This window comes from Cotesia glomerata, linkage group LG1, assembly GCF_020080835.1.
Source record: "Cotesia glomerata isolate CgM1 linkage group LG1, MPM_Cglom_v2.3, whole genome shotgun sequence".
Taxonomy (NCBI): Eukaryota; Metazoa; Arthropoda; class Insecta; order Hymenoptera; family Braconidae; genus Cotesia; species Cotesia glomerata.
In genome coordinates, this window is record NC_058158.1 from 13,001,161 (window position 1) to 13,024,427 (window position 23,267).

The 23,267-nt window shown below is 30.4% G+C and overlaps 1 protein-coding gene across 3 annotated transcripts in view; it reads left to right on the plus strand.

Moving 5' to 3' along the window:
* The window catches only part of LOC123261367 (homeobox protein abdominal-A homolog), a 226,508-nt gene that overhangs the window by 185,759 nt on the left and 17,482 nt on the right, over window positions 1-23,267 (plus strand). For 2 of the 3 annotated variants that reach the window (XM_044722968.1, XM_044722962.1), the window contains exon 2: window positions 658-690. In XM_044722968.1, the coding sequence (XP_044578903.1) occupies window positions 658-690 (33 nt within the window). Of the gene's footprint in view, window positions 1-657; window positions 691-23,267 lie in introns of those variants that run through there. The other variant, XR_006508672.1, reaches the window with a different exon arrangement.

Here is a 23,267-nt window from a genome sequence, read left to right on the forward strand (position 1 = left end):
ATTGCGTTGGAAAGTCGAGTGGCAACAATAGTATAGTATAGGGAAATAGTATATACTTTTATAATTACATTTAAAATTTTTAAGTTTAGTGAAATTATAAAACTTTAAATAATAATTATCATTTTATGAAAGTTTTAGGTATTATTTCCGAAGTTATTTGAAAAAACATCAATTAATATTGATCATTAAGTCTTGTGCATTTAATCTATATTAGATCTTTATCACTTTCCAAACTAAAATTTAACGAAGACAGTTTAATATTTTTCTTTTTTAATTATTCGGAATTGTTCAAACTTTTGTAATTTTATGATGGTACAAAAATTTACAGACATCTGGCATTTTTTAAGATTTTTATAAAAATTTTAATGAAACAATTAAATAAATTTCATGCGTGAAAATTTGAAACAACTATAAGTGCGAATTTCTCAAAATATTTTTTTTAATCATAATTAATTCGTTACAAAAATTTTTAGATGTCTGCTACTTTCATTATCAGTTTTTATAATTTTTCAAATTAACAACCTCACGACAATTATCTTGAATGCTTCCTGGCTTCTATTCCTTTCAATGCTTCTACTTCTGCTAAAATTTCAATCCTATCATTTCAAGTTCACGAATTTTCAAATCAACCATTAAAAAATGATTTATTGTTTTCAGATTGGATGAGCCCGTTCGATCGAGTTGTGTGTGGTGAGTAAAATAGTTCACTTGTCACTTCCTCATTCTTCGAATAACTCAAAATTTTTTATCCAATTTCATTCTAATTGATCAATCTCAAGCATTGAAAATAGTAAGTATATAACTGACAATAATTAATCAATGAGAAATCTTAAAATAAATAGCAAGCATCCTAATCTAGATCAATAAGAGTATCTTATTATTGCTATTGATATCTTTGATCGAGTACATAATGTGTGATATAGATAACATTGCGAATATAAATTACACGATAGTATAGAATGGTAAGACTAGACGGTTAAAGATATTTTATATTTATATTGTGATATAATTAGCTTCAAGTATTTATTATCTTCATTATCTATGGTTATAATATAATTAACGACATATGTTAAATTGGACTTGGGGGTGTTTTAAGCTGATTACTGCAACGACGACAGAAATATACTTTTTTCATAAAAATAATGCAACTAAAGCCTGATATTGATCATCTGTAATGACTACATACTACATGGTGGTGTTAGATTTATGATTTTTAAAATTACCTTGTAGCATGCAAAAAAGTATGGTCGTTACCTTCATGACAAAAATTGTGAACAACAAAATTTTTTTCACTCGCTAAAAGTTTAGCGATACATAAAAAAATATCTTTAATTTTTATTTGATCAATCAATCGATAAGTGAGTTTTATTTTAATTTACATATTGATAATGAAATAACTTGATTAAAAAAAAAAATTTAGAACCAAGAAGATTATTTTGAAGAATTAATTTAGTTGGAATCAAGTAAAAAAATTATTGAATAAAAATATTGTTCTTGGTTTAAGTAGATTATACTTTGTTCCAGAATTTTAATGTTTTTTTCTTGAATCAAGAACATTTCTTTATCAATATGATTTACAATGAAATGTGGTAGCAATTTAATTTTTATGTAGCATGTGAATGAAGACAATTCTTCTCTAATAGTAATCATTGTTGAGCCTTAAAAAATGTTTTTAAAACTATATAAAATTTTTAATTCTTTAATAAATACATGAAAGGAAAAATTAAGTTGATTTAAAAAAAAATAATTTTTTCTTAGTTGTTAATTCTTAGAAAAAAGTAAATGTTGAAAAATAAAAAAAAAAACTAAATGTATTGAGTTAAAAATATAATTTTAAAGAAAAAAATTTTGTTAAACCAAAATATGATTGTCTATGTATTCAAAAATCATAATATGGCACTCTAGAATTGCTTCCTAGATTTATACAAATCGCCTTTATAAATAGATTTATCAGGTACAGCATATAGTCTAATAAAATTATTTTAAAGAGGGATTCAAGTTGTAATGACGAGAGTTGAGTCTAGAAACAAGCTCTGTGGACTCATAAAATCATTACACTCCGAAACTTTACACCTTCATAGACAACACTTGATCCTTATAAGCCAATCTTGAATAGTAGGCCTCCAGAGATTCCAAAATATATAAGTCTATGATATTTTATGATAGAATTCAAAGGCAATCTCGTGTTTGTTCTGTTTAATGTTGAACAATTCAATTCAAATTATAAAACCATAAATTTTGCAATTATTTTTTAATACCAAATCAACGTAATTATTTTATATGAAACATGGACCGTTAAGCACCGGACAAAATGAGTCAATTTGGGTATTTAATTAATGATATTCATTGCTTTTATCGCAATTAATTCCTTAAAGTATGTAATTATATAATCAACGTATACATAAATAATCTGCGGCATCATTTATTTAGCGACGTTTTCCATTAACTTTTTTTATTTTATCTATTAAATACATTTTTGTATCTGCGGCATTTATTTTTAATGTTATTATATTTTTTTTCTCTCGTTTTTGGCTGCATAGACTGTTTTCTTTTTCTCCTACTGTACCTAATCAAAGAAATCTACCTCCCATTGTCTTTTTATTTGGTTTGTGGGGATCACTGCTACTCTTTTTTTCTGGTTTCTTTGTTCAAAATCACAACACGTCTGGAATCTCATTGAGGTTCCTGATATCAAGAGGAAACCACAGAATACATTTCTCTCTCTCTCTGAATTATTTTTGTCAGATTCATGGAAAGAAATCTCAGCTAATCCGGAGCTTATTGTATTTAAAGATGTAAAAACTGGATGATAATGTATATAGTATGTATTAGTATTCTGCTTCATAATATATAAAATATTAAATCATAAAATTTCAATCTATTTTCACAGTAAATCAAATTAATATTAGAAGCTATTAATTAATGAACAGTTCTGTTAAAAAGGCTTAAGAAAAATTGCTTTAAATTATTTTCTGATCAATTTGCTTATAAACAAACGACTTTCGTCATTGAATAATACTCACCCGACTAGAAATTGTAGTGAGGAATGCCGAAGAATTAGTGAGGGGAAAGTTTGGCTTGCCTAACTTAGGCAAGCCTAATTTGCGCCTTCTTAAATCCACGTTAGGCAAAACGAAGATTGGCATGCCAAATTTACATGTAATTTGGGACATCTATGGCAAGCCGAACTTCGGCGAACCTTTGGAATGCCTGACTAGCTGGAAGTAACGATAACCAAAGATTTGCCGAAGTTTGGCTTGCCATAAATGTCCCTAATTACCTTTAAGTTTGGTAAACCAAACTTTCGTAAGTCTTTGGATTTTATAATTTCCTGCAAGTTAGGTATTCCAAACATTCGCCAAACTTCGTCTTACCATAGATGGCCCCAATTACTTTCAAGTTTGGCAAACCGAACTTCCGTAGACCTTTGGATTTTATAATTTCCTGCAAGTTAGGCATTCCAAACGTTTGACGAACTTCGGCGTTTCTTGCCAAAGTACTCTAAAACGGAGTGGGAGAAGATATTTGGCTTCAAGTCTTTCCAAGGTTAAGCCTTTTAGTTCTATACATATAAAAGTGTGTATTCATGAGAGTATTTGTGTATTGTACATATAAACATGGTGTCTCATGTACCCGACTAGAAATTTCATTGAGGCATATGCCGAAGAACCAATTCGGGGCAAGTTTGGCTTGCCTAACTTAGGCTTGCCTAGGCAAGTACCTTATAAAAACCAAGGTAGGCAGAACGAAATGTTTGGCTTGCCATATTTGAACGTAACTAGGAAAGTTTCATGGATTCCTTAAGTCTGATATATCATGGGAACGCCGAACTGGTTTCAAGTAACGATAACCTGAGTTTTGCTAGTTTGGAGCGAACTTGGCTTTCCGAACTTAGGCTAGCCCAATTCGAATCTTATTTGTTTTAAATTAGGCAAGCCGAACATTGGTTGTGCTTATAAGTATCTTGAAGTAAGAGGTCGCTCATCATCGGCGTAGCGTCGCGGTATGGTATAGGGCCGTCGTGCGTCGGGTACCGTGTTCGAGTCTCGCGTTCGACATGTACGATTTTTAATAATTAATAATTACTAATTATAATTACTATTAAGGCGAGTGTGAAGTAAAGTTAAGTGTTATGTATGATTAGTGTATCTAACTCCTCCATCATCTCCATCCCCCTTGACTTATCAAATCTACCAATCAAAAAAACCTCTTCACATTAAAAAACGCTCCAAAAAACAAAAAAAAATGACAGAAAAAATAAAATTAAATAATAAAAATAATATTAAATAAAAGCAACAAAGAATTTGTTTTTTTTTTTTTATTCATGAAATATTTAAAAAATTTAGTCCTAAATTTAATATTTAAACTTAAAATAGTAAAAGAAGATAAAAAATAAGCATTTGTTATTATTAATTTTCGCTTGATAATAAAAAAGCTAAAAATCAAGAAAGAATTAGATTTGGATTCTTCGTTGCGAATTTGGTTTCCAAACTGCAACCTAATCAGGAAACCAAGTTAGGCTGAGCCTCGCAACTGCGTTACATCCCAAACTTCGGCCTGGTTTGGATGCCTCACTTACTGCAAGTTTGGAATTCGGCATGTCTTACTTGCGCCAAATCACTGCCTCACTGAAATTTCTAGTCGGGCAGTAAGTCAAAATTGTTTTGTAGTGTTGCTTATAATTGATAGAACCATAAAAGACAGCTGACATTGAATCCGTAAAAAAACCCGAAAATGAAAAAGTAAAACTATAAATAAACGAGGTGTGAAGGATAACTAGTAAGTTGCAATAAAAAAATAGACCAGAGAATCAATCCTTTCATCAGAAACAGTTCTGAGTCCGACAGATAATCAGTCACATGTTCCAAAGTGTTTCGAGAAACTCTAAAATATCTTGCAAGCTATTTCCCTATCATCCATTGTATAAAGCTCTTATGGTATAGCTACTTAATGATTTTTATAAATTTTATTTTCTTGATTTTTTAAAATTGTCATGGTCTAACTTCATTCAAAATTTTGTTTCATTCGTTTGTCTTATTCAGTAAGTGAAAACATTAAAGAAGAGTTTATTTTATGATAAATCAAAATTTTATAAATTTCTGTACGATCTTTGTGATTTAAAAATTGAAAAAAAAAGTATTAAAAAAAATTCAATTGTATCGTTGGTGAGCTTAAAATTTTCTATTTATTTTAAAAAAGTAATTTTCTAAAAGGCTCATTTATTTTAATTCTCTTTTTTATTTAATCACCAGTGTATTATAATAGAAAAGTAAAATGGAAAGATTGTTTGACCTTGACAAGCTGAGAGTAATGCACGACCTCAAATGCTTCGTATTATGGGTGTCAATAGTTGGTTCATAAAATTTAAGTTGCCTACTGACAGATAGATTTCAACATCATCATAGTCTTTTATTGCAAACATAAATATATGCATACAGCTGTACTGAAACATTCTAACATTTATAGTTTCACAAATTTTTTTTAAATTTTATATATTTGAAGATTTATTTGTTATAAAAAGTCAACCTTTTTGTGTTTTTATTTAATTTAAAAAGTTTAGAAATGAAAAATAAATAAGTATTTTGTATCGTGATCAATTTTATGACTTGAAATTAATTACAAAATGAACACGCTGTAGGAAAAAATTTTTTTATTCTAATATTTAATACATTAAAAAATTATAAATCATGATTCTCAACAAAGTTTAAAATTTCTTTAATTTAATTCTTTAAATCGGTGAAAAAATTTTCTGATATGTCTTGATATGCCCATATATAGCCATATCAAAAATTTGATAGCACGATATCTGATCTGACATATCTATATTTCTGTTTTAATCTGTCTTTATATAGCCTGATGTGAAAATTGGCCATATCAAGATATAGATGGCCTGAGATGTTCTAATAAAAAAATAAATATACTTATAGCCCGATATGGTCACATATGCCCATATCGACGGTATAGTTAGCAATTGGTCTAACTCCTTATTTTTTAGAGGGTGATTTTTTAACATTTTGATACAACAATAGTTCAATTATAAATTATTTGAATGATTCAAACCAAAACATACCTTTATTAGATAATAATGATATTAAATGGTTTTTTAAAGTGATATTAAATTTTGAATCAATTTTTTTTTCGTACAAATGGAAGATTCTCTAAAATGGAGTTAGACAATTTGCTAATTAGAACGTCGATACATAATTTTTTCGACCAAAGGTATAATGTTGAAAACCTATAGCAGAGTGCGCATGTCCGCTAAGTCATCTCTTTACAAGCTTGAGGTGTTTTCTAAAACAAAAATCAATTTTCTTTAAATTTCATTTAAATTAATCATTTGTTATTATTTTCTCAATTTAATCAATTATTGAACCAACTTTTTCTCTAAAAAGATGTATTAATTAATATATTGGCGTACACATTTAAACATAATATCAAATTTTTCTAAAAATTAATTTTTATTTTCGTTTATAGGCTGATATGGCCATTTTTTATATGCTACATCAAAAAATTTTTTCACAGGCATACATTTTTCTTAACACACTAGTATAAAATTTTTTGCTATTCAAATAAAATTATCTCATTGAAATATGCATAATTAACATTAATTTTTTTAGTAGTATTGCAAAATAAAACAACAAAAATTCTCCATCTCACTTGAAAAAAAAAAAAAAAATTAGGAAAACGGTTGACCCTGAAGGCCATCCCTGCAACTTCCCGCTACTTTCGTAAGTAAGCGCTCAAAATTGCACTTATTACGTTATTGAGCTCTTCGAGCTCAAAATATAATTTTCGTGTAGTTTTGAGCTCTCCGAGCTCAAAAGTCTGATGGAAGTTTAATAAAACATTATTTTTTAAATTTTCAAACTACAATAACTTTTGGATGAATGGACTGATTTTCACGTGATTAGCAGCATTCGACGCAGTTTTTCAAATTCTATAACACATTTTTAAACACAAATTGATCAGACCGGAAATTTCGGTGTAATTCGAAAAAAAACACTTTTTTTCGATTTAGTTCGTCAACGATAACTCACGAACGAATCAACCGATTTTGACCGGATCAGCGGCGATCGATGTGGGTTTTCGATTTTGAGAACTGATTAGTTTTTGGATTTGATCATTCAAGCCGTTTGAAAGTTATTAAAAAAAACCACATTTGAAAAAATTTTTTTTCGCAGTTTTTTTAAGATTTCTCAAAATCTATCGGTCCGAATCGGTCCAACGTGTATTCAAAATTTAAGTTTAGTTGAACCCTTTCGAATGGCGCCAACCGCAATTAAATCAGTCAAGCCGTTCAAAAGTTATGAGAAGTTTACACACACACACACACACACACACACACACACACACACACACACACACACACACACACACACACACACACACACACACACACACACACACACACACACACACACACACACACACACACACACAGGCATAGTGACAAACTCGATTTTTGCAAAATGGGGTAAAACCAATAACTTCCCGATTTTTGAAAATCTTCAATTTTCTTAGCGGGAAGTTAAAAAAAAAAAACTTACAATGCTATGCTAGCAATTATTACGATTAATTAATAACCCATGACTTCTAAAAATGATTAACCAACCTTCATAAATAACATACAACGGTTGGACGTAAAAATTTGAAAAATTCAAAGGATGCTGATTTGATAAAAGAATATATAACTAAAAGCTTAAGTAAAGGAATAGTAGGTAATTTTAGAGATAGAAATGTCCGTCCGGATTTTGCTGGCGTACGTGGGTTAGAAATGGCGAGGTAATGCATAATTTATAATCAGACCGATCCAACGGCAGTGCACGACCATATTCTCCGCCTCTGAGCCAACATCCCCTCATTAGCATTCGATGATGGTTGCCGCGCGTCCTGCAGTGACGTCTCTCATATTATCCTATTTCATCCTACTCGTCTTGTTCGTCCCTAATTCTATCATGTTTCTTGCTGGGCTATGCTATGCCCAGGATCCATTGTCTCTCTCCTCCGCCGCTAACCTATCTCATATTTTTCTCTTGACTACTTGATAGTCCAAGGGGTTATACGGTTCAATCCAAGAACGTCTGGAACCAATCAACGGGCTTCATTGCATCTATATCACGCTGTTCAAAATTGCGTGCGCAACTTCTAAAACAGATGTGGAATATATAACTACCGGCATATATTTTCTGCAGCAGACAAACGCTGTTTATGTAATTTATATTATTCTGTACGTGAATGAAAAAATAAAAGGATAGATACCCTATATGATAAAGATAGATGCGCGTGAAAAAATTTTCTGATACGGCCCGATATATTTCTATACAAGGTCATATTAGACAATTTTATGACTTGACAAATCCATATTCGATTTTTAATACATTCACTGATAAAAAATTAACTTGACTCAAAAGCCAAAATCTTGAACCAAGAATACCATTTTGAAGAAAATGATTTTCTTGAGGCAAGAGAATAAATTCTTGAGTCAATAAATTATTCTTGATTTAAATAAATTTTTCTTGTCTCAAGAATTTATTCTCTTGACTCAAGAAAATCATTTTCTTCAAAATGGTATTCTTGGTTAAAGATTTTGGCTCTTGAGTCAAGTTAATTTCTTTATCAGTGTTTGAATGTGCCTATTTATAGTCTGATATAAAAATTAGCCACATAGATCTTAAGGTAGTACTACCGTTACCACAAGAGTCAAATCCCAAAACCTAACCCTATTTGATTAACGAAGTAGATTTCCCTATACTAAATCACGTTCGAGAAAGAGAGACAGAGATAATTTTTTAATATTTTTTATTAATAAATATTCTCATATGCTTGGAAACCATATATGGAAAGAAATACATTGCGGATATCCCTATGTCGCTACAGGGCATTGCTATAAGTCCTATGAGTATAGGATTATCTACTATACTGTATTGATAACAATCAGTATACTGATTGTTATTAAATATGTTCTAGATGTTAATTTTTTTCGTTGTCTTAATTTTTATAAGAATCTGGACGTCCAGTTTTGTAAAATAAAATAAAGTCTTTGATTTTCTATAAGGATCAATGGTAAAGGCAAAAATATGCAAATATAAATATCTTTTTTTCAGAACTCGCCAGGCTTCCAAAAATTTTACTGCTTAATTATGATATTATAAAGTACCAATATGCCAAATTTCATTAAATTCTTAACGTCAATTCTAAAACCGGTAGTACTAACTTTATAGTTTGATATATCCTGAAATGGTGATGTATGTCCACATAACTTTCTATTGAAGGTAACGTTGAAAATCTCTGACAGATGGCACATGATCGCTGAATCATTTCCTTCCAAGAGAGTTAAGTCTGAAGTTGATTTCTAATATAAAAATCATTTTATTAACTCTCTTAAAGACTTTTATCTGGTGTAGGTTTTCATTTTGATCAACTACTAAACCAATTTTTATTTAGTACGATATGTTCATTAATGTACACATGTATAAAAAATTTGTAAAATTTAAAAATTTTAGCAAATGATTTTTTTATTGTCATACCAGGCCAGGCATGAAAATTGGCCATATATGGTCACATTATAAAATTTTTTCAAGTCTTTTTAAAAAAAATGTTCAAATAAAATTGTTGATAGCAATAGCGATAATTATTGTTTCAATATACTGGATCTGAAAACGGAATTCTGATAAAAATGTAGCGCAAGAGGTCAAAGAGATGGTCCGGCCAACTCGAGTAAAAATGGTGTTGTCACAGACATTATTGAAATTGCAATTTTATGGGTCTTAAAAGCAGTTTAATTGCCGTTATATAAGTGTTTATGTGCTGCCAGGTTACCGCCGTCTGTGTGCTACCCTAAACGTTTATTTTATGGTCATATGACGCGCCGCTACGGCGTACCTCGTTGTCGCGTGCCAGAGCCATCATACCAAACTAAATCCGAGATATGGTAGGTAGACCTGTCGATCCACGTGTTTTCTTAGATGCTCGTCAAAATTTTACAATCTTTTTTTTATCATTTAACTGCTTGATGCTTTATTCTTTATTATCCTGTTTATTTTTCGCTTCTATAACCTAAAGTGAGGTTATAAATCTTTTTTAGCTTATTGTCATTGCTTTTTAGCTTCGTTGTTGAATTAAAGAAATTTTTAATAATTGTAAATTCTCTTTTATTTCAAATAAATTATTAGTATGATGTAATGATTCTTCATTGGCTAAAAGAATATTTTTTATAAATAATCTTTCTTGAAAAAAATAAATAGGGATTCTTGTAAGAGTACAAGAGTCAAACTTTGAAGGTTTAGAAAGTTACAATCCATTTACTTTCTTACTTTTTTCTTGATAATATACAACCCTAGTATCAACGTCTGACGTAACTTTCACCGCACCCTTTGTCAATGTTTTCGGAGTTTAATACTTAGACAGTGCGCAACAAAGGGGCAATAAAAAAGTTACCTGATTCATGAGTTAAAAAGAAAAGGGCAAAAAATGTTGAAAAAAATTTTAAATTTCACTTTTTCCGACGCTTGTAAATCAACGTCTTGTGTCCAGTCACGCTTCAATCAGTTTTAACTTGGGGTTCAAATGCCAGAACTTCGTCAAGCATTCGTTAGATAAATGAGATTTCTTTGTTATCGGCAATAGTGACTTCAAAAAATAGGTGTTATTATTACCTGTACAAAAATTAACTGTCGTAAAAAAGTTTATAGAAATAAAAATTAATTATTTGGTTCAAATAATTTTTTTTTTATTTATTTAAATAATTCATTTTAACTGCAAAATTTTTATGATCAAAATAATTAAGTATTTTAATAATTCTAATCAAATAAATAAATTTTGTAAGAAATAACATTTACGGGTAAAAATTTAGATGCTTTATTCTCTTGATAAAGGCATTTCAAGATAAAATTTGTGTTTAAAATTTAAACATAAGGTAAAAGACCCAGTTCTTGACACTGAACTAGTTATTGACACTTGCAGTTTTATTTTAATTAAATAAAACAAATCAACTCTAACAAATTAATAAATATAATTTTTGAATTATAAATTTTAAGATAATTGGTTTTTGAGAACATTTTATTTTTTTAATTAGAATAAAATTGCAAGTGTCAATCAACTAGGCCAGTGTCAATAACTGGGTCTTTTACCTTATGTTTTGTGTATTATAATAAAAGCTTTAGAGTATCAGTTGTGTTGACTGTTACGGGCTAACTTTTCTGTCCAAAGATATCAGAGGTTAACTTCACCTCATGTTTTAAACGGGAATCATCCTGAAGCACGCGAATTTGTCATCGTGAATTTCAAAACTCAAAGTTTTAATGTCTGAATTAGTCGAATGAGACTATTTGAAGTTGATGATATTATTTTTACCGTGATGATTATTATAATAAATTTAACCTGGTTGATTACACTAATAAATGAGTAGAGATATGGAGTTTTAAGAAAATTTTCCTGATTAAAGTATTTTATTCAAAACATGTGATCCAGAGTTCTATTCAATCAGACAGTGGATGAAACATTATTTTACTTCGTTTTTGTCAAGTTAGTTTAAAAATCTTTATTTGATATTTATAATTTACAAGTTACAATTTTATTGTATATTGTATGCAATATTTATAATTAATTTTGGTTCCCGTTTGTGCAACATAACCCACTAGATAATAGATTTATTTATATTCTAATATAATTAAGTAGTTTGACTAGAAGGTGGACTGTTTTATTTAGGGAAAAAGAAAGATAAAAAAACCCTATGTAATGTTAGTCCCGTTTTTGTCGAGTTTTTTAGTCGGGATTTATTTATTTGATCAACCGCTTTGCAAACGAACATTTTGAGCTACTTATCGCCACCTATCGGTCATCGCGAAACTTTTCAGTTTACGTATTTACAAGATTAGAACTGAAGGATCTTTTTTTATTGATTACTATTTTTTTTTTCAAATTCTTACATAATTTGTTTATTGGGAGAAGTCAATGTACACAAAAAAAAATAAAATTTTTATTTCTTCGATTTTTTTTTTTTTTTAATGGAAATAAAAATTATTTATGACTCAAGTAAAACATTATTTCAAGTCAGAAATAAATTACTTCGTGAAAGTCATTATTTAAGTTCAAAAAACTACTTTCTTAAATCAATAAAAAATTTATTTTTTCAAATTACTTATTTAATTATCATTAATTTATATAATTTTTCCGAGTTTTACTTTAATATATTCACATACAAAGTAATTATACTAGTAACAATAAAATGAAGTGAAACATGATCTAATCTAATATGTAATTATACTAAAATTGTCGATGAAACAAATAAATATCGTTATCTAGTAGCGATCACTGCTTTCCATACGATACAACTTGAAAGTTGCAAATAATAGTGTATGGTTAACGATTAATGATTATGAATAGTCAGCACGAAACAATTCACTTTTATCTGCTACAAATATCTGTTTCTTACAGTATCTTGGTTAGATTTCAATGCGTTAGAGAATAAAAAGTTATTGTTAAAACCTTTCTCTAATATCTATTCCACGCATGAGTAGGCAAATTATCAGAAGTTCGTGAATTCTGAGTATTTGATATATTTATTAATCTTATTTATCACAGCAACTTTTCTATATTTTATAAAAAATTTAAGTAAGAAACACAGCTTTAGACGAAAGTTAGCTTGACTGTCCAAATGATCTGAGTCTAAAATCGTTCACATATTATATTTTTGGTATCAATATAAAAGTTAAAATTCCAATTACTAATCAAGGCAATCAATGTCGTTTGGTGATGCTTCAGTTCTGTTAATTATTTGGAGGTTTAAAGTGAATTGAATTAAAATTTTTGCTGTATACAATAACCATTTTGCAAAACAATAACAAAAATTAGAATGCAGAAAAGTTTGTCTTTTCTCTTGTAGTATACTAATAAAAAATTAACATGATTTAAGAACGAATTTTGGATTACGAAAATTATTTGAAAAATTTTATTATTTTGAATCAAGATAAAAATTCTTGAATCAAGTAAATTTACCAACATCAAGAAATATTTGTTAGTTCAAGAACTTTTCTGCTTGGATCAAGATGATTTAATTCTTTGAAATAATTTTCTTTATTCAAACTATTTCTTTCTAAAGAATAGTTTTATAATAACACAAATAATATTAATTACAAAATTGCCAATAACAATTCATACAATAAAAATTTCAGCTTGATAATTCATTTTATCTTTACATTAACCTTCTTAGAATTATCAATATAAATAGCGCTTTTTTCTATCCAATAAAAAGAATGTCAAGGCCAGCAAGGTCTAAAGCACTTTATCTCCTTTGCTCATTCGATGACTAATACCCACCACATGATGTGTTTTTTCAACGACTTATATATCTCTTATCGTGGGATATGTCAACGACCTGGAAAATAAATATCTCAGACTGAAAAACTATTCACTCTGATTCAGTGAGCATCTACTATAAGTAAATTAACGTAACCGGGTAGGATCTGAGATCGTATATATAGCTGAGCAGTGAATTGAATCTTCTGCGTTGTTTAAGTTGGCTCAAATTCAATATTAAATACTCCATTATACTATCGGTTGAAATATTAAAGATAATAAAATCTAACAGCATTTAAAGTAATTCAGTTCAGTGGTTAGTCCGGACTTATTTTATTGAATTCAATTTTCCGAGTAATTTTCTGAGCAACGAAATGAGCTGTTTTTTCCCTTCTTTAAAAGTATTAATAAAAAAAAAGAATGGAAGAAAGAGTAAAGAAGACGATACAACGTCAAGCTCATCAGACAAAAACATTAGAGTGGAAAATTTTAGAAGCAAGATAAAAGTATTGAGGATGGTAAAGTAGGCGATGAAAAAGACGTCAATGACGTCGGATATAATAGTCCAGACATCCAGACAGCATCCCCGAACTAGGCTCTGCTGGCCAAATAAACTTAAGTCCGTCTTTTGCAAGGGGAAAAGCTCCGATGTATAACCATGCTTGCTACGCTCTCATCTTCTTTTGCTACTACCATGTTGCTCTGCTCGCCAGGGTGTAGCACACCATGATGTTGTTGTAGTGGAGAACGAGCCCCTCGCGGCTATACTATCGTAACAAATGTGCCCGTTTGCATAACACGATGACGAGCAATTCAGGCAGGTTTGACGGTGCGCGATATAGACCTTTAGTTGTCGTGAAGGGATGAGAAAAAAACGGTCGTTGAATTGGAAGTTAGCAGGGTGACTGCTTGTCCCTTGGGCTCATGTGTAATCTATGTTTTAGATATTGCCAATATCGAATAAGACTACTTGTCTTTCCGGTATTATACCTTACTTTTCGTAACACAAATTTATTGTTTATTTACATACATTACTTTTCGCTCTGTTATCTTTACTCCAATACAGTATTTTACCTCTGTTCTTCCATAATTGAACTATAAATCTGCATTTAAAGGGAGGTCATTTGATTCAAGTGAAATATTTTTTTCAGATTTCACTCTTGTTACAAAATGTTCAAATTTCTTATCATCAAAAAATCAACCGTTTGATTATTATTAAATAATAAGTTCTGGATGAAGAGCAAAAAATTCTTCAAATAAGATACTTATACGTTTCTTTTGATAATTTCACTCTATAATATTAAGATAAAACCATCACATTAACAACGTTTTAATCAACACAGTAATATTTCGTTTAAAAGATAATATCGAATTATTTAATGAAATCACTAGAAAATCGAGCGCGCTTTTGTCAAAATAGTTATTATCGACAACTTAATTAATCAATCTATTTACAAATTTTATTCACTAATATTTAACCGTTGCTATGGTAACCGTTGCTGCAGTAATCGTTGCTATGGTAACCGTAGCCATGGCAACTGTTGCCAAAATGTTTACCATATCGACAAAAACGACAACAATGAAAACGTCACATCAATTTTTAACTTCCCGCTAAGAAAATCGAAGATTTTCAAAAATCGAGGAAGTTATTGTTTTCACCGTTTTTCGAAAATTGAGTTTTCAACGAATGTTGACGTTTTGAGGTCCTAGGAAGGCTCCCCGAATGTTTCCGCGATGATGTCCGTACGTCTGTATGTGTGTGTGTGTGTGTGTGTGTGTGTGTGTGTGTGTGTGTGTGTGTGTGTGTGTGTGTGTGTGTGTGTGTGTGTGTGTGTGTGTGTGTGTGTGTGTGTACGGCCGTATGTAAACCTCTCATAACTTTTGAACGGCTTAACCGATTTCATCGCGGTTGGCGCCATTCGAAAGGGCTTGACTAAACCTAGATTTTGAGCATAATTTCGATTCGGATCGATTCGAACCAGTAGATTTTGAGAAATCTCAAAAAAACTGCAAAAAAAAATTTTTGAAATGTGGTTTTTTTGGAATAACTTTTATACGTTTTGACCGATCAATTCTAAAAACTAATCAGCTCTTAACATTAAAAAAAACACGTCGATTGCCACTAGCCCGGTCGAAATCGGTTAATTCATTCGTGAGTTATCGTTAACGAAAAAAATCGAAAAAATCGTTTTTTGGGAATTACTTTGAAATTCCTTGTTCGATCAATTTAAACTTAAAAGTTCTTCATGAGGCTTTAAAAACTGCGTTAAATGCCACCAACCACGAGAAAATCGGTTTATTCATTCAAAAGTTATTGCGGTTTAAAAATTCGAAAAATAGTGTTTTATTCAACTTCTAGCATATTTTTGAGCTCGGAGAGCTCAAAATGATACGAAAATTATATTTTTGAGCTCGAAGAGCTCAAAAACGTAATAAGTGTAGGTTTGTGCGCTTAAGTATGAAATGAGCGGGAATTTGCAGGGATGGCCTTTAGGGTCAACCGTTTTCCTAATTTTTTTTTATTTGATGCCTGCCCCCCCTCCCCCCGACCAGCAGCCCTCGCTTCGCGCGTTCCGCAAATGTCGGGGGCAGGCATCAATTTTTTTTCGATGCAGTACATTAAATATTTTACGTACTTTCGACCGGCTATAAAGAAAAATAGTATACACTACACGGGCAGAAGTTTGAGAGCTCTGAACTGCGCGTCGTGATGCCCTCGGCTACACCTCGGGTATCATGGCGCGCAGTGCAGAAATCTCTAACTTTCGGCCCCCCTCGTGTAATATACTATAAATTAATGAGAATGGTTTTCGTCCTAGTAATAATTTGGGACAAGCCCTATCAAAGTCTAGTTCAAGATTCTTAATCAAGTATCTGCATCTAGATCCCTTGGAATCAAAAAGAAAAATGGTGTGAACATGGTCTTTTCCTATTATCGTGCAATTCTTGGTTAAGCTTTTTCTCCAAAAATCTAGAAAAATTCTGGCCGTAGGACCTATAAGCAAACTTGACCTTGACCGAGTATTGTATAACATACTGCTTGAAAATATTCTTCAGTTCTGTAACGAGCCTGAACACAGAACCTTAATTAATTTTTTTGATTAAGAATTTTTGAATTATTTACCACACTCGTGTTCAAGTATCAACTCCAATAATTTGTGACAATAGAATGGTCTTGATTCAAGAATTTAGAAACTAAGAGAAAAAATTGTTAAAGCGAGACTTTCAGTCTTGTTCATAAAAATTTTAAGATTATTGAGTAATATCTTGATTATGAGACTGAAAGTCAAATTTTAGATTCAATAAATGAACAGTATTAATTGAAGATATAAAAAATTTTGATTTAAGAATCTCAAAACCAAAAAAAAAATCTTCAAATTATTTTTTTAGCTAACAATAATCTTCCATAAATCAAATATTTTTTTCTTTCAACATATAAACTCCAAAAGTGACAATTTAACACGACAAAATGCTGTGTTGACTGTCTCATCGTCACCTTAAAAATTCCAGTATCTTTAATAGGCAGGTCTATGTCTCTGCACATTGAAAGTACTAAAACGTACACGCTGGTTCTTCTTCCTTATCTGCACGTGATCGTTGGTAAAATACTCAGGCCGAGGTGTTACGGTACTACCATATACCCATATACCCAGTCCTTATTGCTCCCACGATGTTTACTGCTCGTTAACTGGGACTAAAACTTTTTCATATGTCATATACTTGACTTCTCTCCGACAAATGAAGAGTATATCACTAAAAATTGATTCCCCAATGATTTCAAAGACAGTAGATACTTAGAAAGCAATAATCTAAATTTGATTTCTCATGATCATAATTTACGATCATTTGATCATGAAAGAGTTGCTTTTAGTGAGAGACTATTGTCTGGCTTTGCGAAAACGGTACATTGAAGCTATCGTATGCAGAGAGGTAATGCCTCCTCTTTTTCATGGCGCGCGTAGCTGTGATACAGCTTATCATGGCTTTATCCGCCGATAAAAACTAAAGGCTCCATTTTCCAAGCTTTTGTACAGAGACAGTATTATATGCCTATATTATTATATGGTATACATACTACTGCTAAAAAGCAATGTATGATAGTAGATAATAGTAGTGTAGGTTCGTTTTTGCATGTATGTAAGCTCGTTATTTGGTATAATACGTGCGTGCGCAGACAAACTCGTTCAATTTTATATACATTTACTGTACGCTTGCTTGGATACATTCGGATGTAACTACAGTTCAGCTTTAGTAGCTATATATACAACTTTTGAACATCAACATGAATATCGAATAGTATTAGAATGTAACTCGATTTTGTTCAGTTGTATGCTTGCGAATAAATTGACTGTAGAGTCAGTTTCAGTTGCTAAAGCTTTTTGTGGGTTGTGCACACGTTTCCAAGAATCACATCGTTGTTTGTGTCTGTATATATAAGCGAGTTAGTGTATGTGTTTGGGTATGTGTACGCATCCCACCTTTCATGCCAGAGTACAGTGGATGAGGGTGAGGCAGCAACTAACTCAAGGGGCTGGGGGAGACAAGGGATACAGGTTAAAACGAGGGTGGAATCGTTACGAGCGCGAGCTTTGTCACGCATGCGCAAGTAATCCCCTTTGTCGGTGGCCGCAGCTATGTCAAGAAGGGCGTACTCCCATAGAAATGAATTACTGGTTGGATTTTGAAAACATAGCTTAAAAACGCTAAAAAAATAACTTAAAATAGGGTTATTGTTTATGCTATGCACTGGATTTTTATGGAGTTTAATAATTGATCTGAGAACGATTCGCAGTAGAGAAAAGAAATAAATTAGGATTAAAATAGCCTAAGGTTCAGAAACACCCCAGTATGGCTTGGATTATTAACGGGGTGGAAATCTAGTGAGCTAGTAATGTTAGAAGTATTGGTCTTAGTTTGCGTACACTAAAACTAAAAACTTTACTCAAGAAAAATATTTTCTTGAGAATTTTATTTTTGTTTTAAGATATCCAAAAAATTATCAGATTAATAAATTAAAACTCTTAGATGAAGAGCAAAAAGTTCATCATTTAAGAATTTTCGTAGCATTCAAAAATTCAACGTAGCACATTCCTATTTCCAAGAAAAATTCATATTTGTGGTGGTGGAATATTTTTTTCTGCTTTTTTTTGCTATTTTAAATTGAGAAACTCGTCCTTGAACAAAGAACATAAAGTTCCTCGAAAAAAAAAAAATCAAAATTAGTCTTAATTGATGAGAGTTGTTCTCAGATGTAAAATTTGATTGTATTGATTAAAGATGTTACACTTTTCAATGAAGTCATAATAGCTATCGATTGAAGATATTGGTTTTTCAAGCCAAGATGACAAGATTCAAGTCAAGAAATTGACATGACAACAGGTTGTCTTAAAAATAATTATCATTGATTGAGATTATTGTTCTTGAATCAAGATAGTTTTGCTTAGTTTCTATCAGTGTGTAGATAAAAATTGCACAAAGCTTAATAATGAATGTTCTTTTTGCAAAAATTTGTCAATAATTTGAAAGATAATTTTTATTCATCATAATCATAAATAATTGTCAGCATAAATCATTTATTTGAGGGAAGATAGAAAAAATTAGTAAGTTTTATTTTTTGAATGACTAAATGATATTTTTAGATCGTGCTATTAGCTATAAAAAAAACCATGGTGAAGATTTTGATGGAGCCATAATAGTTCAACCAATATGTACGTTCTTAGATAGGGTGTTTGGTTTCAACTGGCTAGACCTTCGTAGTCGAGGGGTTCAAAAGACAAGTAGCGTGGCTACAAACAACTTGAGTTGAGGCGTTATGGAAAAAAAGCCAAAAAATAATGTTTGAACTTTCAGTTAAAGGACATTCGGGCGAGACTGTCTTTATTTTTACCCCAAAAAGCGAGAAAGCTATGGGCGTCACTGGGGTGAAAACATGTATACGGGGAGGGTCAAATTGCTTTTACAACTTTCGCAACTAATATCGTAAAACTACAATGTTCTTTGATTAAACACTATGTTTCTTTCGCCGTTTGTCCATCGTTTTCTCAATGCCCTCGATATATACTCAAGCGGTTTACATACATTTTCACCAAATCTGTCATTGATTTTATTATAACATTCAATTGATCTAGATTATCATTTCTTGTAGGGGCTATTTTCATATAAAATCTGCAAAAGAGATTATAGTCATTGGTAATATCTAAGAATTCTTTAGCATTTTTCGTTACACGTTATAGTAAAAGTATCTTTATTCAATGAAGATATTTTTAATCTAAGAACAAAATAATTTAGAAGAAAATGAGTTGCCCTGCTTCAAGAATTTCTTGTCTTGAGAATTTTACACAAATTTTGCATTCGATCAAGAGTATATTGTCTTCGTGAACTGCAATCAAATTCTTTATTCAATGTCACTTTTCGAAAAACCAATAATAATTTTGTTTTCTTTCATGAACTATGTATTTTTGGCTTGTTTCTTCATTTAAAATCATAATAAAAACTTAAGAAAAAAAAACGTTTAACTTCAATATATTCATAGACGCAATTGAGGACTTTTTTTATGGTATAGAAACTAACAGAAATCTAAGAATTTTTAGTATTCTTAAAACAAGTAGGTAATATTCTAAGCCAATTCCAAATATAAATCACGACCGTAATATTTAATAATTAATAAATTAGTTTCATGCCTTTATCGGTTTGCCGATTAAGTAAATGCAAATGTAAATTTTCATATTACTAAAGATCAAAACAATTTGTCTTTTCGTATTAGATTCATGTAATACCAACCATACTTAAATACTACTCAACTGGAAACTGATTGTATTTACCATAGTTAAATACTAATCAAAAGTAAAATTCTTGACCTAAGAATATCAATTTGAAGAGTTTCCTCATTTTTAATCAAGTGGGAAAATTCTTGAACTGAGAAAATTTTCTTGGTTCAAGTAAATTTTACTTGATTTAAGATTTTTTCTACCTGATTCAAAATGATCAAACTCTTCACAATAATATTCTTGGTTCAAGAATTTTGCTTTTGAATCAAGTTAATTTTTTATCAGTGTATTGTTAGCACCAGTTCAGGTTTCCTTAAATGATAAATTACCAAGCAGACCCACAGAAAGATGAAACTGCGTTATCAATTTTGAACCAATGATCCTAAATTTCTTAATATAAGACAAAGAAACTTTGAAGCTAAGCATACGTGAATCTTATGTGAAAATAGTAAAGTTCTTCCTAAAGTTTATATAATTCTTGAATGAAGAGCTTTTTGCCTTCCACCGTCAAATTTTAATTTCTAGATTCAAAAGTTGATTTCTTGGCTTAAGAAAGCTGAATATTTTTGAAACAAGAGTAAAATTTTAACAAAAATATTTTTTCTGAGACAAAAAAACCTTTTTGTCAGGGTATGTTACAATGTAATGAAATGTGACTATTTTATACTGGTTATAAAATGTAGAAAAAAGGGTCGTTTTCGCAATAGTTTCTATAGAAATTAGACTTAATGTAGCCCGAAAATTAAGTGGTGGACGCATGAACATTAAAACAACTGGTTGTGTCATTGCCCGTATTCTAATATAACTCTCGTAGCCGTGGTGTCCTTAATTCTGTCGAGCTGACTGGTTTTTATTGGCGGGAAGAGAAACGCGGTGGCATTTGCATGTAACGAGCGCACACAAGAACGATAGAAATACGAGTAGAGACTGGCGCACAGGCCCGTAATTAGAACCTCAGGGTTCCGCGAAATAGCTTTTAAAGGGGATGCAATGAGAGAAGGAGGAGTAACTAAGGATGAAAAACACGTCTCGTCAGTATATAGTATATGTATAGTATATATTCTTACACGTTACGGTACGGCATCAAATAGAGGTTCGTTTTACAAGGGGAAAATTGTATTTTATCTCATTCTCTTTTAAAACTCGTCTCGGGACTGGTCCACGTCTGTGATGTTTACTAGGAGCGTCATTTCAATATGTCATCCTTTGTTCTTGAATTAAAATTTAATCCAATAAAATTGGCTCCCTTACTGATGAGATTACATTTATTTTTGGCGTCTGGCGTTGCGCCGAGTAGTTTATTTTTAAAGTCACGCGCACTGACTCCAGGACACACTATTTGATGTGACACAATTCTGTGGGACTGTGGGCATGGCTGTCTTGTGTCTCTTACATCTGTCATACATGAACACAGTCCGCAGTATCTTATAGCTAGCTTCGAATATATACAGATGTATGCTGTACATTACTGTAATAAAAAAACTTTACGAACAAATTTAGAGCCCTACTTCCAATTGTTACAACTTTTCTTTTCTCGATATATTGCTCTTCTATTCACAGTTATTGGAAATACCGTTTTTTTTGCTTCATAACTTTTATCGTGATCTTCTTACTTTTTTTTCATATCATACGTAATATTCAATTTACTTGTTATTAATTAAAAATCTATATATATAAACTTAATACAGATGTCAATTTCAAAACAGAGGATGAATTATAATAATTAATTTCTTTATTAAATATTTTTCTTTATTGCATATGTGTAAGAATAATAGATTATAGTTTAAAAAACCAAACTAAAAAGTATGAAATAATTTTAAAATTAGAAAAGAGTGATTAACAAAAAAATTAATTTCATCGGTAAAAATGTTTAGAGTGATTGATATTAATTGTTATAAATATTGCATTGGTAGATATTTGTAAAATTATTACAGAAATAACTTAAAAAGTACTCCAAGCATTCCTTAAAAAAAAATAAATTAGTTCTTAGTACAATGTTTGGGTTTTGTTTTATTGATGTACATATTCATGGGGTATTTGGTGGATTATAATATTTGATTAGATATGAAAATTCGCGATTATATAAATACTGTATCAACATTTTTAAACACGAATTATTAAATGAATTAATTATGGTAATCACTACATTAAAATCATAATTGACTCAATTATCTGTATAAACTGTAGTATAAACTAATTATAAACTGTACAAGATCATAAATAAGTTGTCAATTGATAAAAACATTTTATAAATGAGGTTTATTTTATATATCATTCAGACCGAATTGATAATTAAATCTATCATGTTTTAAAATCAATTATTTTAATGATTGCATAAGAAAAACGGATTTAAGAATTTTATAGTTTTCTTTATCATGATATGTGTATACTAAAACATCACCGAAAATTCACACAGCAAAGAAAGTTTATTTGGTCCAAAAATTTTTCAGAACGATTCAAGTTGTTTTGAAGCAAAAAGAAGTTTTTGTTGTCTGTTAAGTTAGCCTTGTCATAGTTTAGCATTATGTCAGCAGTATTTCGGAAACTATATAATCAAGAAATTAAACTTTGCTTACACTGAGAAAAAAAAATATTTTTTCTTCATACCTCAACATAATGACGCGCAGGGTCGAAAATTCAACTTTCGGCCGTCGTAGTGTAATATACTATTACTCAATTAAATATTTCTTGGATCAAGAAATTCGATGACGATCAAATATTTTATTATTATTAACTATTAATTTCTGAAGAGAAGAGCATTAATATTTATCTTTGGATAATACTCTCTAAACATGAATTAGTGAATATTCACTTATTCAAGTGAATTTTCACTAGTTCATGTTTAGAGAGTAGATAAACAAGAGAATAACTTTATTTAAATTAAGTAAAAATTATTTCAATCAATTTAACGAGTTCTCGAGCCAAGAATATATATTCTTGAAAATTTTCAAGAACATGAATTTTTGTATCAAGAAAATTTTCTTAATAAAAGTATTTTTTTTCTCAGCGTAGAGTAACTTATTAGCAACAAAAAATGTAGTTAAATTAGCACTACAAATAAGTTGTGTTGCTTGAATAATTTCTGAAATATAGATGCCAATGCTAGATTGTGTCAATGCCTGTTCTGTTCACATAATTTTTGGTTCAATAAAAATGTAATTTGTTTTAAGTCAAGAACATTAAGCTTATAGGATTTCACTGCAA